Raw genomic sequence first — 18,476 nt, 5'->3', positions numbered from 1 at the left:
AGTTCAGATCCCCAGCTCCCATAGAAAAATTGGCTCTTGTAACTCTAGCCCAAGTGCTGGATGGGCAGAGACAGGAGGATCCCTGGATTTCACATGCTAGCCTGTCTAGCCAAACCAGCAAGCTAGTTCCGAGTTCAATGCCAGACTCTTACACACACACCCCACACATATTATAATAATAGATTATATATCATGTATGATATTACATATCACACACACATATATATCTTATAATAATATAATATATCATAATGATATAATAATATATATAATATATATGGGGGAGAAAGGCTGAGAAAGACACCTGATATTGACCTCTGGCCTCCATACATGCATACGTGTGGAGTGCGCCTGAAAACATATATGCACCCCAAAACACATATGAACACATCCGTAGAAGTAACACACACACACATATGCCCCTACCCCATTTTCCTTGTGACACTGACATTCTAGGCAATCTCGCCCACCTTCCAGAATCTTTCTGCAACCCTGATCCCCACCACACACACCCCTTGATGTCCTTAAGTTTGTGCACAAGACCCACAGGCCCATAATCTGCATAGCAAAGTCCAGAGAGGCAGAAAGGCGTGTAGAGGCAGCGACAGGCAGGGTGACCAGGGAGAGCCACTGCTGACAGCTCCAGAGCAGGAACCCAAGACCTCCATGACCCGAGACCATAACAACAGGGGGGAGCAATGACAAAGCTGCCTAGCACACACCCCGAGTTCAATTCCAGGTACTGCGTCACGCTCTCCAACAATCCCATAATGTTTTGAGCTGAATGTGTGGTTCCACACCTGTAATCCCAGCTCGTAGGTGGCTTGGAGGTAGAGGCTGAGGGTGGGGGGTGGGCAGTAGGAGGGGGGTTGGGAGTTCAAGGCCAGCCTGCGTTAGCTGAGATTCTGTCTCACAAAACCCAACTTAAAACAAATGTAAAAGCCAACAATGACACCCTCCTCGGCAGAGGTTGACGCCACTCCCTGGGGCAGGGTGGGGCCTTCAAAATGGCAGGGGTAAAAATAAGGCTCAAGACGGGTTCTCAGTCACCCTGGGAACACCAACAGCATGACAAAGAGATTTCCATGGCCTGCTGGCCACCTCTGGACACAGCCCAGCTGCTCACACTGACAGCGCAGTTCTTGTGACGATCCGTGTCTACACAGCTTGGAGAAGCCTGTCCTTACAAAGGCTGTAGATAGTGGCAGTGGCCGTATCCCACTTTTCAACTCCTAGGGACCCAGGTTCAAACCTTCTCTGTACTTCTCGCCTTCCCAAGCCAGCTGGGGACACAGCTAGGTTGTCTGTACAGAGCTGGAATTGGAATCGTAACCACCTGACATTGTATCTGGCTTGACTGTGTGGCCTTGGTCTCTCTCAGCATCTCCTCTGAGCCTGACAGGGGAAAACAGGAAGTCGCTAAGTAACTGCGGATCTTACACGGGTCCCCGAGAGCAAGCATCTACAGTCACACCCTGTCCTGGTACCCTGACAGCAACACTGAGGTGTCTGCAGCATCACCCCTAGTGGCCCAGGGAAAGGGGAACACAGGTGGCATCTTGAGTTCTAGAAAGATCTTCTAGTTGCCTAAGGCCTGCCAGCTGTTGCCCATTGCAGGTATCCCCTGGGAAAACGAGGCCAGTGGCACCAGCAGCAAAGAATGGGTAGAAGGGAGGGCAGAGGCCACCTCCTCTAGAGCTCTCAGCACCAGCCTCATGGTTGTCAGCGGCTACTGGGAAGTCACAGGCTTACAGCGAAGCCCCAGCCAAGAGACATCGGCACAATTAATAAATATTCCTGATCCCATCTCAGGGGGTGGGAAAGTTAATTGTGACTGATCAAAAGGACTGTTTTCAGCTCTCTTTTGCACGTGTTTTAAAGCTGTCCCCTCTCTTGGCAGGAGTAGGGGTACAGATGATTTCTGTGTAGTTCTTCTGGGAAAAAAAATTTACAGTGACAGAAACCTGATTCTAAAAGACTATGGGTTTGGGGCTTTTGACAGTCGGCATACAAACTGCCGCGCAAAGAGGGGGAAATGACAGCTGAGCTGGTGCCGCTGTGGAATAGACAACAGACATCTTCAGAGTGACACGCACCGCGGCTCCAAGTGTCTATTTTCATCTCCCCGTGTTTACGGGAAAGACAGAGGTGTCAGCAGCCCTGTGTGGAGCAGCTTCAATCACACCCTAATTACCACTGGGAAGGAGGGGGTGGCGGTGGCTGAGGAGGCCAAGGAGCTAGGGTGGTGGGAGGGGGGAGGAGAGTGGACCAAGAGGAAAAGGTGGGGACTACACAGCTGCAGCAGCTCAAATCCTTCTCGCCGGTTGCCAAGACTGCCGCTTGGCTTGGCCTGAGAAATTTGGTAGAGCTGAACAGACTCTAGCAAGCCTGTGAGAGTCAGGCTAGGGGCTGGGGTACTTGGACCCAAGGCTCTGCATTTGGGAGTGGGGGGGGAGGGGGTTTGGAAAGATGGATGGGGATAGACAGATTGACTGGAGCCCCAGGGCTCCTTTCTTAGGTACCAGGGCCAAGGCTGGAGGTGGTTGCTATGGTGATGAGAGGCAAGTCAGGGTGGGAGTCTAAGCTATTCTCTAGGCTCCTATGCCCGGGTGGCCCATCCTGTGGATCAGGTTGGGTCTCTGAGACAAACCATCCCTGACCGGCCACCACCATCTTCTGCTTTCCCCCTTGCTGTCCATTTGTAATGTTCCATGCCAGTGCAGCTTCCGGGAGGGCTGGCCAGGCGAGCGGGGAGGCTAGATAATGAAGAGCAAGCTTGCGGCACTACACTCTTGAAAGTGAAGTTCAGGGGCAAGTGGGGGAAGAGGATGGAAAGATGAAAGAAAGAAGGAAGCCTAGGAAGGGAGGAGAGCTGACCAGGGCCGGTGTGGGGGAGAGGAGTGTGGGTGGGCAGCCATGAAGAAGGCCAGAGAAGAGTGAGGTGAGGTAAAGGACACACACAGGCAGGCAGGAGGCCCCTTCCCGCCAGCCTCCCGCCTTCTCCTCCCCACTGATTTCATTTACTTCACTTTAATTAGCCCCCCTCCGGAGTTAAAAAGATAATGTGCTACCGAGGATGTGAACAGCCACAATACAGCCAAGGCACTCCAGCTGACGCTCCCCCGAGCCTCAGTCTCTGACCCCGAGGCTCCCCACGAGGGCCTGCCAGCCAGGCCACCCAGACCCAGGGTGTGGATGCTCCCCGTGCTCCTGCCCCACCCCCACCCACCGCCCCAAGGAAAAAAAAAACGGGCTCTTAATGAATGTCAATTACCAGCTTTGTAAAATCAATACAAATGACATTTCCCCCACATACACCAAGATCTGAAAACCCCAGCTCTGCCCTCAACATAATCGACGATTAACAGCGCCCCTGTCACTGTACACCTAATAAACTCTTCAAGGGGAGTCCACAGTGCCCTCATTAATTGTCTGCTTTTGCTTTTTCACACGGCAATGTTTGGAGTGCAGAAATAAAAACAGGACACCCTAAAATTACCAAGCGTGAAAACTCCTGGAGAGACCTCCTGGGTTGGCCCTTCCCTTTTAAGATTGGTGTTTCAGCCAGTGGTGGTGACACACACCTTTAATCCCAGCCCTCGGAAGGCAGAGGCAGGTGAATCTCTGTGAGTTCGAGGCCAGCCTGGTCTACAATGTGAGTCTAGAACAGCCAAGGCTACACAGAGAAACCCTGTCTCGAAAAACAAACCAACCAACCGAACAAACCCAATACTGGTGTCTGCCGGGTGCAGTGGCACATGCCTTTAATCCCAGCACTCAGGGAGGCAGAGGCAGGTGGGTCTCTGTGAGTTCGAGGTCAACCTGGTCTAAAAAGTGAGTCGAGGACAGCCAGGGCTGTTACACAGAGAAACGCTGTCTTGAACACCCCCCCAAATCAGGTCTTCAGAGACCCACCACCATGCCAGCTGGGCACCCCTGCCCATCTCTTCTCTCTCTTTGCATCGCACAGTCAGCCATCTGGGAGCTAGTCACTGTCACCTTCTCCAGGCTGTCTTTGCTGATGACTGCAGTCTAGGCCCATATCCACCACCTCTCACCTCCTCCTATGCATTTTTGCTCCTCCACCCAGGAGGATGACATTTCCCCGTCGGGTCTGGGCAGCCCTTCTCTTCCCAGTAGAGGTGGTAACTCTCCTGTCAGACTGACAGTATCTACCAGCAGCTCTGAGTCTGGAGTCAACAGGACAGTGCCGGGAACCAATCAGTGACACCCACCACGGTTGGTGTAGGAAGGATATTGGTGTCGGACATGTCTCAGTCTCACTGGGTCCCAGATGGCCTAAGGCCGCCTTTGTGCTTACCCAGAACTCCCCTGGGGACCAGAAGCCATTGCTGAAACACCCCCACAGAACCTGCTTATACTATCTCACTTGGGTCAGAACCAAGCTGTCCGCCTCCACAGCCTGGCTCTTCGGCCTTCTCCCCGTGCCTCCCTGGGTGGTCCTGTAGTGAGCCCTTGCCCCTTCAGGGCCTTCTTGGTTTCCCCATCTGTAGAACTGGGTGCTAGTTTCTCCCAAGGCCCCTTGAGCTGCCTAGGAGGCATTCCTTTGTGCGACTCCCAAGGGCAGGTGGAGACAAAGGGGCATTTAATCAGATGTTAAATAGGTAAGAGACAAAGGTAGAGAGGGAATAAAAGGAGACGCTCATTAGTGTATTGTTCTTCCTAAGGCCTTCTCAAGAGGGCTGCAGTTGTGAGGATTCTCACGGGTGATCAGCGTGGGGGGAGGAAACCCTGGGAATAGGCAGCTCTGCACATGCACATGCACACCCCAACCGTCAGAGGCAAGCCCAGGATACCACAGGGGAAACTGAGGCCCAGAGAGCGCCAGCTCAAGCTCACCAGGCCAGGTTCCGGGATCTGCATCTTTTCTAACATCTGCCCATCCGCTCTACCAGGACTTGGCATCTCAATTTTAAAATGCCCCCAAGGACCAAGATGGGGTGTGTGGGTGCTGAACCCTGATATTTAAACATTCAGGGGCCCTAACTGCCAAAGTTATGAGAGTCCCCTAAAAACACTGCAGCATTGATCTCACATGTGCTCATGCACATACACACACAGATAGACACATATACATACACACTCACACATTCACACACACACACACATACATACAGACACACGGACAGACAGACACACTCAGACACATACATACATTCACACACAGATAGACACACACAAGTACATACACAAGTACATACAAATACACACACACATACTTACACAGAGAGATACACAGACACATAGATACAGATACACACATGTGCACATGCACAGGCAGACACCACACACACACACACACACACACACACACTCAGGACTGGCAGGGACCTGGGAGAGAGATGCTCAATGGATAAGGAAGCTGAGGAAGAAAAGGGTGTGGATAGCAAAATGGCACATGACTGACAGGGAGTCATGAAAAAACAGAGGCACCTGCCTGAGGACCAACTCCGCATAACCCTGGAACCAGCTCTCCATCCCATTGCCAAGAAGGGGATCTGATGGTCCTGTGGTCCCTTGGTGGCAGCCTAGACCAGCCCAAGTGGCAGGCATGCCACAGAAAAGTGGGGCCTATCTGTCCCTAGCAAAAGGCTTTGGAGATAGGCCTGAATTGGCCTGGCCTGTTCAGGGTTGCTGTGTACAGCTCACAGCGCCCTCTCTGGCAGGAGCCCCGCCCTGCTGCCTGCCTGCCTGCTGCTGCTGCTGCTAGAAACTTGCTTTAATGACCACGAAATTGGCCCTGCATGGTCCGCCTCTTAACCTGCCTGGCCCGCCTGTGACACAAGACTGCCTGACCTCCAGGCCGACCTCTCTCCCAGACCCCCTCCCAACTCTAGAAGCAGGTCATCTCACAGCACCCTTGGAAGTCAGTCGGGGGCAAAAGCCAGAGTCCCCCTTCATCGCGGTCCTCACTTCATGGGGTGTGAGAGAGATAGAGAAGGGGAAGCTGTGATGGTGTGGGGGTGAAAGGAGATACCCAGACTCTACAGGTGTCTCTCTGGAGGTGCCGAACGCACTTACCTCGGGACTTCATTCCAATGAAGCGGTTCTCCACAATGTCGATGCGCCCCACGCCGTGTTTGCCCCTGGAATGGAACGAACGGGTCACTTGGACTCAGGTGCTGCCACAAGGCTTGGCTGACGAGCTACCTATGGGCTCTAAGACTGGACCAGGAAAACAGGCCCAAGTGGACAGGTGGGTAAACTAAGGCCCTGAAAGAAAAGGGAGTGTCTGGGTCACTCTGGGTGCCACCTGCTTCAACTGCTACCTCTGTACCCGGACTTGCTGGGTCCCAGCCCTCACTAAGGACTTATCTTTCTTTGTCCTGATGCCTAGCTCAGCCCAAGGCCTGCAGTCACCGCTGGACCAACCATAGGAGGTGGTGGTAGCCTTGGGGATTTTGGTTTCATGGGCTGTAGCTTTAAAGAGACTACCAGAATCCTCCTGCCAAACCAACACCCTTGCTCTGTGGGGACTCTATGTCCACAGGGCCAAAACAGCCAGTCCTCCATGTCATGAACCTCAGCTGTGACCATTAGCCACACAGATCCAGGCCCGTGCTTGCCCAAGGTGACAGTCCTGGGGCGGGACCAGGCAGACTGCGGACACTCACGCAACTTCGTTCAGGTACATGAAGAGCTCCAAGGATGTACGGTGGGTAGTGCCATCTTTGGTGTTGGTGACCTTCACAGGGACCCCTGGGGCAGAAAGAGAGGACAGTGGGCCTCCAGGCTGGGGCTCAGCAGAGCGGCCTGTACCCACCACCCCACCCTCTCTCCTCCACCCACATCGCCTAAAATGGATGTGACAGATATGGAGTCCGAATGACTCCTTCAAAGCCCTGTGCTGTGGGGAGAGAGGGGGCGAGAGAGCCCCCCAGAATGAAAGGGAAAAATGCAATAAAAACGCTCGCCCCTTCCCTCCCATTCTCTCTGCCCCTTTAGCATTTAGGGGCTGTGAAATTGGAACCAGGCCCTGAACTAATTGAATTTCACGCTTCGGCATTGTCTTACCAGTAAGCACCTTCTGTCCCCACCAGCTACCCAGGGGCCGCCTGGCCGAGGTGCAGCCAAACCCTGTGAGTACGCACAGGCGTGTGTGTGCACACGCACACACACACACATTCTCGCGTGCACACGCGCATCTAAGCAGCTCTGTTATGCTTGCCAAGTGGATCTGGGCCTCTCAGCCCCACCCTTGTACCCAACCCAGGCCTTCAGAAAGCCACCTGATGGATGAGCTGGGGTGATGCCCACTCCAGCAGACACCCTTGAGTTCTGGGATGTGTTGTCTGGGGTGGCAGGAGGGAGCCGGCCAAGGCTCAGGCAGGGAAGGGCAGTGGGGTGGAGGGGGGCGGTGAGGAGGGGGCAGTGGGTGGGTTTGGGGTTGACTCTGAATAGCAAGGAGCACTTTCTCGAGCGGTGTGAAATGGGCAATAAATGTATTAGGGGGCTAACAAGAGAGCCGTAACAGTGACAAAGAAAAGCTGTTCAAAGTTGGCGGCTAATCCCCCACCCATCTGCCTGGCTCATTACCATGTAGCGAGCCATCGGGTGCCAATCAGGGCTCAATAGCGGCTTTGGAATCTTTATTAGCCAGGCGCCATTTGGAGGGGGGGGCTCGGCTCAGGGTGCTGACAGGCTCGCCATTCTTAACCCCCCATTTCCAGGGGTTTTATAACTTGGTTGTAAATTGCTATTAAATGTAAGTCGGCCCAATAATGAACCTTAAGCCCCCCTCGCCACCCCCTACCCCTCGCCTCTCTCTTTTTCTCCTCCCCTGGCTCTATTATCACCCTACGCTGGGGCCTTGGATGGGGCCTGCCCGGGAGGAGAGGTGGACATTGTTGGGGCTGCCGCCGGAGAAAGCCTCTTAGCTTTTAAAATAGTTAATAATTAGATTAAAACTTCAAATAAATTAACTAGAGAGTGAATGAGGACTCGGTGAGGGGAAGGGCGCCTCCCTCCCTCTTCTCCTTTTTTTTTTCAGACAGGCCGGCTCTTCTTCAACTCTGCCTGGGGCTACCCTGCTCTTCCACGATGGGCTTCTGGAGGGCTTGTGCCTTCGACCCTCTGCCACCTCCTCCTTACCTCCCACCCTCTGCTCTCTCCCAGCTCCCAGGGGTGGGAGGGCCCTCTGAGAGAAGCCTGCACTGTGGCGTGGCCCATCCTACCATCTGCTCAGAGTAAAGCTCCGAGGAGGCCCCTTGCTCCCAACAGAGAGAGACCTTGAGAGAGGGGACCAAGGCTTCCACTGTGTCTGGGGTCCCAAGCAAGGTCTCCTTGGTCCCTGAGCGGTGTGACACGTAAGGTGATACAGTTAAAGAGGCACAAAGAAGGCACTGGCAGGTCAGACAGCCCTTTGGGAGAGGCAAGAGGTACAAGACCCATACAGTACCAAACCCTCACTCTAGCCACCCGTTAAGCTAGGTACCTGCAAACGGCCTTTTCATGGCCTTTACAGGCATGTACACCTCAGCCCCCCAAAAGCTGAAGTTCTGTGAGGTCACTGCAGCCAGCGGATGCCTGGGGTTGATCTCCAGCCTTGCCCGCCCCCCCCCCCCCATCACCCTGTCCTCCAATTTGGAGAGAGTCTGAACATCAGAGTCCCTCTTGTTTGTGCTGGGACCTGGTGGCTGCTCAGTGGCGGGCTGGCTTCCCTGCCTGGGTTTGTGCTGCCTCGTGGGTCCTCTAGCTTCTACTGGGTACCATCTCCTGCAGGAAGCCTTCCTGGCAGAGTCTGCCCCTCTTATCCCCATCCCCCCTCTCAGTGAAGTTCTGCTCCAATCAGCAGGCATAACTATGGCCCATTTCTTCGTCCAGGGCAAGGGAGAGGGACCCGGAGCGGCGACTATGAGTCCAGGTAACTGGAGACCCCAGGCAGCTAAGCTTTCTGGGTAGGCTCTCAAAGGAGGCACTCACTCCCGCCTTCAGTTTATAGATGGGGAAACTGAGGCTCATGGAAGTACAGAGTGACTTTCACAAAATCAGCTACCTTGGGACAGAAGGCTCTCTACCAAGATCCAGTGTCAGTGGCCTGGAGTCTCATACTGTTGAGAACTTTCAAAGACCCTGCCTGTACTCTAGCTCCCAAGAATCCAAGGGGTTCGAGGGCCTGGGAAGTCCACCCCCTTTTGTTCTTTTTGGCTTTTTTGAGACAGGATTTCGCTATGTTATCTTGGCTGTCCTGGACTCCCTTTGTAGACCAGGCTGGCCTCGAACTCACAGCGATGCCCGTGCCTCTGCCTTCCAAGTGCTGGGATTAAAGGCGTGCGCCGCCACCACGCCTGGATTCCCCTTTCATTCTCAATGGGTGGGCACGTACCTCTTTTGAATTCTATCTCAAGGACATCTGGGCTGTTGGGTGCTTTGGCAGGGTCCTGGGTCTTTGTGTAGAGGCCTGGAGGTGCTTGATTCTAAAAGAGAAAGGAGTAGGGCTTTGGGTCATCATGAGCTGCACCAAGCAACGCACCTGCCTCCTACCTCCCGCAGGGACCTGGCCCTCCTCGCCCCTGTCTAGGACTGCTGGCCCCTGGCATTTCCCTATCAAGCCAGAGGGTCCAGAGGACTCCCGGCTCCCAGCCAGCCCCGCCTGCCAGGGGCCTGAGAAACAAAGGGCTCAAGAAATCAGACAATTTTTCCCCTCAACTTGATCTCATCTTTTTCTTTGACGCCCCCACAGCTGGAGGCAGAATAGCAGGAGAGAAACAAGTCAGGCAGGAAAGAGTGTGAGTTCCGCAGGACTGCGGTGCACAGGCTTCCCGGGAGCTGCACACACACGCACGCACACTCGCTCGCTCGCGTCAGTGCCTGGAATTGGGGTTTATTCTGCACTGACCGCAAAGCTAATGACTGCGCGTGACCCCAGCAGGTGCTCTAGCGGGCCGAGCCGTCCCTGGGGTCCCTGAGGTTAATACTCTTGGGGAGAAAAGAGAAGAACAAAGCAAAAACCATTTGAAAACACATCAACCTTTATGTATATTTTTTCTTGGGTGCGTTAGAAAATGGGCCTCTCTTCTTTAGCTCGGAGGCAGAGGGGCCGCTCGCTGCCCAAGGACTTAACTCGAAATCCCATCTCGCCTCTAGAGGCTCCAGCTCCCCCTGAACCTGGGCCTGAAGCCTGGATACTTGCCACCATAAGGACAAGAATGGCTGGGCCTGACTGCTCAAGTTTGTCCCGGGGTGGGGTGGGGGGGCATCCTGTGCCCAGCTGCTCTGTCCACCAGCTGACATTGGGGACCGCAGGCAACGCCTTTCTGTCCAAACCTCCAGCCCGTTCACACCCCACTGCTCATCTGGAGTTCCAAGCAGCCTTGCCTGGTAGGAACAAATGCCACTACCCCATCTATGGGGTACAGAAACGGACGCTTCAGGGAGGCACTGTTGACTGCTGAGTTTTGCGCGAACCATGCTCTACAATGGCAGCCCCAAAACCTTCCTGGCCACCCAGCATGTGGGACCTCAACAACTGTGGTGAAGTTTGCTTTGAACTCTTTTGTAACCCAGGTTGGCCTTGAACTTCTGATCTTCCTGGCCCCTAACTCCCAAGTGCTGGGGTTACCCACCTGACTCAACTGTATTAGAATGGGGGAAATATCCCTAAGCCAGATGACAGGCTGTGCAGCCTTCAGAAAGTGGCTGTACTTCTCTGATCCTCAGTTTCCACTTAGGGAAAGGGTCTGTGCCTGACTGTCTTGTTTGTTTGGCTTTTCAAGACAGGGTTTCTTTGTGTAGCCTAGGCTGCCCTGGACTCGCTTTGTAGATCAGGCTGGCCTCGAACTCAGCGATCCACCTGCCTCTGCCTCCTCAATGCTAGGATTAAAGGAGTGCGCCACCACGGCCCGGCTACCCCTGACTGTCTTAATTAACACTTACATGTTAAGCAAGGCCTGGTGTGAATGGTCATTCCCTCTGAAGGTGGAGACACAGCCTGGTGACGGGCGCTGTGACTCCCTCTAAAAGAGGCCACAGGAAGGTACCCTGGGCCAACTTTACCCATCAGCTCTGTGCTGGAGTGGCCAATGGTCTTCTTCCCCTGGGCCCTTCTGGATTTAACATCAGAAGTGCCATATTTTAAGAATCCTTGGTGCCACACCCAACGGGAAGGTTTACTCTTCGCACTCTACAACTGAGCTCCAAGGGACGCTGGGCTGGCAGCCATACCCTCCTAAAGTGCTCTCTGTGTGGTAGGCACACAAGGTGGCCTGAAGGACAGACCTAGGGAGGCGGGAAGGGTCCTTTAAGAAACACCCCTCCAGCAAGCAGAGGGAAAGTAAGGCTCAGAGATGTAGCTGGTCCAAGTCACAGCTTAGTGCTCTTTCCAGCATCTCACGTTGCTTCTCAGCTGCTATGGTAACCTGGGCCGAGAAACAATCTGATGCCTATGGTTGAGTGTCACACCATTCACCAGGAAGCCGACTTCGGAGAAATGCCACGTTCCCAGATCCCCCTCTGGGCAATGCAAAGATCACCATTCCTTGGGCATAGAAAGGTCTGAGGCTCACTCAGCTCGAAGGTTAAATGATTTGAGGCTGGACCTCAGGATGAGCGAGCGGTACAACGGTACTTCCCCACCTGCCCAGAGCTCCCCAAGCCTTGGCTTAACTCAGACCTCCCCTCCCGCTGCTGGCTGTGCTATGCCCGGCTGTAGTGATGGCAGCCGCTTCAGGTTTGAGCCTGTCCTTTCTCTGGACACACTGCCTGGCAGCAGAAGACGGACGCCTTGGGAAGGGACACAAGGGACAGGAAAGTCTTGAGGAGAGGACGAGCTCACGTCCTGTCCTCCAACAGCAGTAGTGGGGGGGGGGGGTGCTGGCTGAGGTGGCCATCGAATAACTGAAGAGAAATAAACCAATGTTTGCTTTGCATTCTGAGCTGCCTGCCTTCTTTTTAACTCTCAGTCCTAAAAGCCCAGTTCAAATGACAAATAGTTCCGTTGAGGAGTATCTGGTGCCATTTATCCACCCCGGCGGGAGGGCTCACTTCCAATGTCATCTGGGTGGGGGAAGGGATGGGGAGAGAGAGAGAGAGAGAGAGAGAGAGAGAGAGAGATGGGAGTTGGGGTTGGGCAGCAAAAGAAAGCATGAAACAGGGCCCTAGAAGGAGAGATTGCGGCAAATGGCCCATGAACTAACCCATGATGTAGAGTCATGATGGATGCGAGGGTGGCTTATTCACCCATCAGATATGGCGGCCGGCGGCTGAATGAACTCTTTCACTGTGGGGCCGTATGAAGTTAAAGCAAGTAAATTTCTATCTTTCTTCGTGTTAGCTGCCTCATTGCTCCTCAATCAGCTCTGGCGGAGGCAGAAAATGGCTCAGCCATCTGCCTCAAACCCTCCCTTCCGCAGACCTCGGGTCTTTTTTTTTGGGGGGGGGAGGGGCCCCTTGAAGCTCTCAGTGCTCCTCTCTGAGGGTGGGAGGAGGGAAGGGAAGGTGGGGGGGGCGGGGAGGACACGACACATTGCATGGACACAGAAGCATCTGGGTGCTGGAGGGTGGGGGGAAAGCCCTCCATGACCAAGCCAACAGAGAGGACAATGTTGTCGGTCGCCCTGGCCAGGATGCTGGGTGTCTCCCAGCAACCAAGCTGTTGCATCTGCACTCCTCCTACCCAGCCCAGCCCCATTCTGTTCCTAGTCCTGGGTTAGGGAAGACTGGTTGGAGAGTGTACAACAGTGAGAAGCAGAGTTTTAGGGACCTACTTTTCTCTGGGGCCTGAGCCCCTGGCAGTACTGTAGATGGAGACATGCTAGCCCTGGGACCCAGATCTGACCCAGCCATGGTAATCACACCAGGCCCCCAGGCTGTTCATGTGGCTTCAGCTCTGCCTCCCCAGTTCTGGGGTGGCCAATTTGGGGGTGTTACTTCTCTAGTGAGGATAAAGCCAACAGGCTGCTGAGTGAAGGCCGGGGACTTTTCCCCAGTGTACCTGGCCCACAGGAGCCCAGCCTGAAAGTACCTATGAGTGCTCAGTCCTGGGCCCCCCTCGGTGTGACTGACTGGCTAATGAGCAGTGGTTGGCCTGAGTGTCATGGGGTCAGCAGAGCATGAACTGGAAAAACCTGTGGCCAGCAGGCAGCAGCCCCATGGGCCCATCAGTCCCCAGGGGAGCGGTGGGGGGCAAGGGCACCAGCTTTTCCCTAGAGACAAGCGTGGGCTCAGCAATGCCATCGCCTCTGCACTGGTAGCCAGTCCAGCCTGTTTTGACTGCTGGGTAATGGGGAGCTTTGAGCAGACCTAGGACACTTAATTTTAACTGTGGCCTGAGGAGGGCGCCAGGCCCCCATGCCGTTGCCTCAGACCTTGTCCCATGCCATCCTACGCACTTTCTCTTTCTTTGTGCAAGAGGAACTGGGGGCTCAGACAGGGTGGCCACCTGTGGGTATGTGGAGAACAGGGGTACTGGGAGCCCCGGCTTCAGTTCTTGCTCAGCAGCTGCATGAAGGGTGAGTCACTGCGCTGGGCCTCAGTTTTCCCACCCATAGAATGAGACTGCTCATTCAGAATCCAAGGAAACCAAAGCAGGAAAATGCCAGAGCCAGGTCTGGGGGTGAGAGAGCCATCACGAACTGGTGGGTGGACCCGGTGCAGCCAGGGCAAGGAACATAGGGACCTGGGCAAGTGGGGGGAGGGGAGGGGGTTGGAGGGGTGGAGGGGGTGGGGCACCCAGGCACTTTGGCATGCAGCTCCTGCCCTAATCTGCCTGACACCCTTCAGAACCCCCAAAGCCCAACTGCCCAAATTCCCCAGTGTCTTCCAGGCAGACAAACCCACCCCCCAAAACAGCCACCCTGGGGGTGGGGCTGTGCCAGGAACTGGAGTCATTCCTTGGGGACAAAGAGATTTTTCTCTTCCAGCGATAAGCTTCGCTCAGCCTGCCCGCCCCCCCCCCCCCGCCGCCCCCTTTCCTACAGTGGGCAGAAGGCGATGACACAGCCTCCGGGGAGAGAAACCTTAAATTTGAAGTGGGTCTACAAGGCTCACCCTGGCCAACCCAGGAGGCTGCTGACTGGCATCATGGGTCATTGGGTTCTAGCCTCACCCCCAATGCAGGCAGCCAGTGTGGCCCAGCGCCTGCCCAGAGCTGGTGGGCACAAGCTGAGCCCTCCCACAAAGTGCCTCATCTGCTTAATCACTTCCTCATTGTCTTTCAATCACTTTCTCTCCGCTTCCCTGAAATGGTCCCTTCCACCACACATCTCTACAGCAATTAGAAAAAGAATGCCAGGGAAGGGGTGGGGGGGGAGGCAAGGGTGGAAGTGGGGTGTGTGGGGAGGCAGAGGTAGGGAATGGGGCTCAGAGAGCAGCATGAAGAGGGCAGGCAGAGTGGCCCGTGGGGAGAGTTTGAGAGGCAGAGCACGCTGTGACTCTGGCTCCTTGTGAAATTTCAAATTAGGCCTCACATCCATCAGATAGCATGCATACTGCAGGCAAAGGGGCTTACCTTGGGGTTTTCCAGGATCCCAGCCTCATAGCTGCAGGGGAAAGGTGAGTTGAGTATACGTAATAATACCACGCACTCCCACCCCCCAATCCTGTGGATTGCCCCCAGTTCGCTCTGCCTTTTCTGTCTGCCAAAGCACCCGCTGCCGATCCTACCCAGAACATTCTGAGCCACCCGGCTTAGCTGTGGGAACTGCAGGATACAAGGAACAGGTGGGTGACCCCCCCCAACTCAGTCTTGTGGGTGCAGCCCTAGGACTCCATACATGGGGACCTCAAACACTCATCCCATTAGGCCCTTTTTCTTTCTTTCTTTCTTTCTTTCTTTCTTTCTTTCTTTCTTTCTTTTTAAAATTTTGATTTTATTTATTTATTTATTTATTTTATTTTTCGAGACAGGGTTTCTCTGCATAGCCTTGGCAGTCCTGGACTCGCTTTCTAGACCAGGCTGGCCTCGAACTCACAGTGATCCACCTGCCTCTGCCTCCCAAGTGCTGGGATTAAAGGCGTGTGCCACCACGCCCAGCAGGCCTTTTTTCATCCTTGAGGATTTTGTCCTCTGAGAAATTGTTCCTAATACCTCAGGAAACCAGGCCTGCCAGGTCAATAGGAGGACTTGCCTACACACAGGAGTGGGAGAGAGCATGGCAAAGTCAAGCCCAGGAACAGAGGGGCTGTGCTTTCTCATTCTTTCCAGATTTATTGTTATTTTATGTGGATAAGCATTTGCCTGCATGTATGTATGTGCACCACATATGTGCAGTGCCCATAGAGGCCAGAAGAGGGCGCTAGATCTCCTGGAATTAGAGATGGCTATGAGTCACCATGTGGGTACTAGGAACCAAACCCAGGTTCTCTGCAAGAGCAGCCAGTGGCGCACGCCTTTAATCCCAGCACTTGGGAGGCAGAGGCAGGCGGATTGCTGTGAGTTCGAGGCCAGCCTGGTCTACAAAGTGAGTCCAGAACAGTCAAGACTCCACAGAGAAACCCTGTTTCAGAAAAACCAAAAAAAAAAAAAAAAAAAAAAAAAAAAAAGGGCAGCAGCAGCCCTGGACCGTCTCCTCAGTCCTAGGAGGGACTGGACTCACCTGATGTGCATAAGGTTCTCATCCATACTCCAGGGGCTTTTGGGCGTGACAGGGATGGGGATTCCATGTTGCTGTAGGCAAAGGCAAAATGGACAGGGTGAGGCACCTGGAAGGGCACATGAAGGTCATGCTTCACAGCCTGGGATCCCTCGAGGAGGTGCCAGTTAGCCCCCAACTCTGGCTTCCACTCGTGTCCCCCTCCCCTCGAGGGAGGGCCTTAATGACCCTCATTAACCACAAGTCAGCAGAATGGAGGCTAACCTTGGAGTTTCTTCTGGAAGATGTCACCGGCTCACACTCCCGGGCCCTCAGAAGCCCTCGGCTGCGGCAGGTACTGGCTAAGCATTTCTTGGCACCTGCTACGGATACTCACCGTATCCTAACAGCTGGGGGTTATAATAGCCTTAATATTACCACGTAGCCACAATGGACCAGAGGCATCTATCCTGAGCCTGCAGCACTTCATGTGGACCTAATGAAAGGAGGGGCCCTCATGCTGGGTGTGGTGGCGCACGCCTTTAATCCCAGCACTCGAGAGGCAGAGGCAGGGGCATCGCTGTGAGTTTAAGGCCAGCCTGGTCTACAAAGTGAGTCCAGGATGGCCAAGGCTACACAGAGAAACCCTGTCTCAAAAAACCAAAGGGGGGGGGGAGAAAGAAAGGAGGGGCCCTCATAGAAGGTTCCATCACAGTGACTCCTGGGAGCAACCCCCTCCAAATGACCCTCACCACCGCCGAAGGAGATCTGTCCAGACTCCAGGCCAGCCAGTGGCCGCCCACCCTTGAAGGCCTATCTTGCTCGGTTTCCAGGGCAAAGAGGAAGTGGCTGTCCTAGTTGTCCCTTGGTCCAGACACCTGACTGTAGTTTCTTTAGCTTAGAAACTGCTACACCCTTGGACTCTGGTGGGCGTGGAGCTCAGGAAGTAGCTCAGGTTAGTGGCTCCTGAATTTACGAGGCCAGACAGTGTCTCTCAAGCCCCTCCATTGGCACCACTCAGGGACTGTCTCTTTGGCTCACAGGCCAGTGCCTAAGATTCTAAGGCAGGGCTGGGCTGGGTGAGAGTCCTTCATTATAGTCCTAACCTTAACGTGATGCTAAAAGAACAGAAGGAAAGCCCCCTGGGCCGTCCCTTTAGCTAAACTTAAAAAACTCAAAAACCTAAAACTTAAAAACTTAAAAAAGCGATGTTGGGTGGTCCATGTGGGAACCCCAGCACGCAGGAGGCCGAGGCAGGAAGATGAATGTCGGATCAGATTGTGTAGTAAGCCCCCCGACAGCAATGACCCCCACAGCAAAGCCACAGTTGCCCGTGAAATTTTTGGCCTTTGGCTTAAACAGTATAGGCAACCAGAGCACTTTATCTCCTAGCTGCTCAGTGCTGAGGGGAATGTGTCTCCTAAATCTATCTAGATCTAGCCAGGCGTGGTGGCACACGCCTTTAATCCCAGCACTCGGGAGGCAGAGGCAGCTGGATCTCTGTGAGTTCAAGGCCAGCCTGGTCTACAAGTGAGTCCAGGACAGCCAGGGCTACACAGAGAAATCCTGTGTCAAAAACCAAAACAAAACACCCACAAAACCCCCCAAAACAATGCCCCCCCAAAAGACAAAACCATCCAGATCCAATATCCACACTTGCTCTACATGTGGTGCTGACAGGTTGGGGACCAAGACTTTGGAAGACAGTGCAAGTGACACCTGATGGCAACTCTTTGCTAAGAAAGTGGTTGGCCAGATTCCCTGGAGCCTTTGTTTTTGGGGTGGTGTGGGTGGGACACTCACTCTCCTTCTCAGTTAGGCTCCATTCCAGAGCAAGGGGAGGAAGGTAGGGCAGGCAGGGCAGGCAGGGCAGGTGGCTATGCCCAGCAGAGCCATAGATGGCAGCTAGTGCACATTACAGGCTGGGGAGCTCTACCTGACTCCACTCTGTCCTGAGCAAAGACTCCCAGGGTAGCTAAGGATAGAAAACAACTGCCTGCTGGTGACAAGGGGCTGGTGCAGGGGGGAGGGGGTAATTGTAGCGGGGGGAGGGGGGAGATGTAGGGGGAGGCGGGCAGATGCTGTTGCAGTGACCACCTTGAACTCTGGTTTAACATCAGCTTTTTATTTTGTTTTGTTTTGTTTTGGGGGGGTTTGGTTTTTCAAGACAGGGTCTCTCTGTGTAGCCTTGGCTGTCCTGGACTCAACTCTGTAGACCAGGCTGGCCTCGAACTCACAAAGATCCGCCTGCCTCCTGCCTCCCGAGTGCTGGCATCAGCTACTTTTAATACTCTTTTTTTCTTAAAGGTCAAACTCACCACATTAAATGAGCAACTAGTCTCCAGCCCCCTTTCGTCTATGTAAGGCAAACCTTCACTGGTTTACCCAGGCAGACCCTGGACTCCAGATCCTCCTGTCTCCGCACTCTCAGTACTGGGAGTCTATGTCAGCACCATCAAGTCCTTGCTATTTCTAATTAGTTGTGATAGCGATAATGATGGGACAGTTTCGAACCTTGGGTTGTGGTCTGGGGAGGGACAGAAGCCAGGCAGAGAAGCTTCCCCGGGCCTCCAGAGCGCTCTCTGACCCTGGCTACTTAAGGGTTTTGAAAGCAGAGATTTTTTTCAAAGCCCCATTGATTTTTTTTCCCCCCTCATCTGTCTCAGACCCTGCCTGGCTGTGAATTTCTCACAAAGCCTCCTGGCTACTCGGGCTCTCCTGGTCATTTCCTGGGTGGATGTGCTAAAGCGTTCCCATAGCCCCAACCTAAACCTAGCTCCCAGGAAAAGGGTGGGCGTCACAATCTTCCCCAACAAACTTTTCCTGTTCTGAAAGTTGTTGGTGGCAGAAGCCAAGCACTTTGTCCCCTGACCACCACCACCACCCCGCAAAAATAAAAAAGGAACCACACAAATTTAGCTTTGCTAGGGGAAAGCCAGGGCTGCT

The 18,476-nt window shown here is 54.0% G+C and overlaps 1 protein-coding gene across 1 annotated transcript in view; it reads right to left on the bottom strand.

Annotated features, from left to right (window-relative positions):
* Window positions 1-18,476, bottom strand: part of ASS1 (argininosuccinate synthase 1) — a 51,709-nt gene that overhangs the window by 12,786 nt on the left and 20,447 nt on the right. Inside the window, exons 8-12 of the mRNA XM_084799976.1 lie at window positions 15,555-15,625; window positions 14,468-14,498; window positions 9,347-9,437; window positions 6,636-6,720; window positions 6,043-6,107 (exon numbers count right to left, since the gene is read on the bottom strand). Of these exons, the coding sequence (XP_084656102.1) occupies window positions 6,043-6,107; window positions 6,636-6,720; window positions 9,347-9,437; window positions 14,468-14,498; window positions 15,555-15,625 (343 nt within the window). The remainder of the gene's footprint in view (window positions 1-6,042; window positions 6,108-6,635; window positions 6,721-9,346; window positions 9,438-14,467; window positions 14,499-15,554; window positions 15,626-18,476) is intronic.

The sequence above is a fragment of the Acomys minous genome, assembly GCF_964271855.1.
Source record: "Acomys minous genome assembly, chromosome: 10".
Classification (NCBI taxonomy): Eukaryota; Metazoa; Chordata; class Mammalia; order Rodentia; family Muridae; genus Acomys; species Acomys minous.
This window is presented reverse-complemented; position numbering and strand designations above follow the sequence as displayed.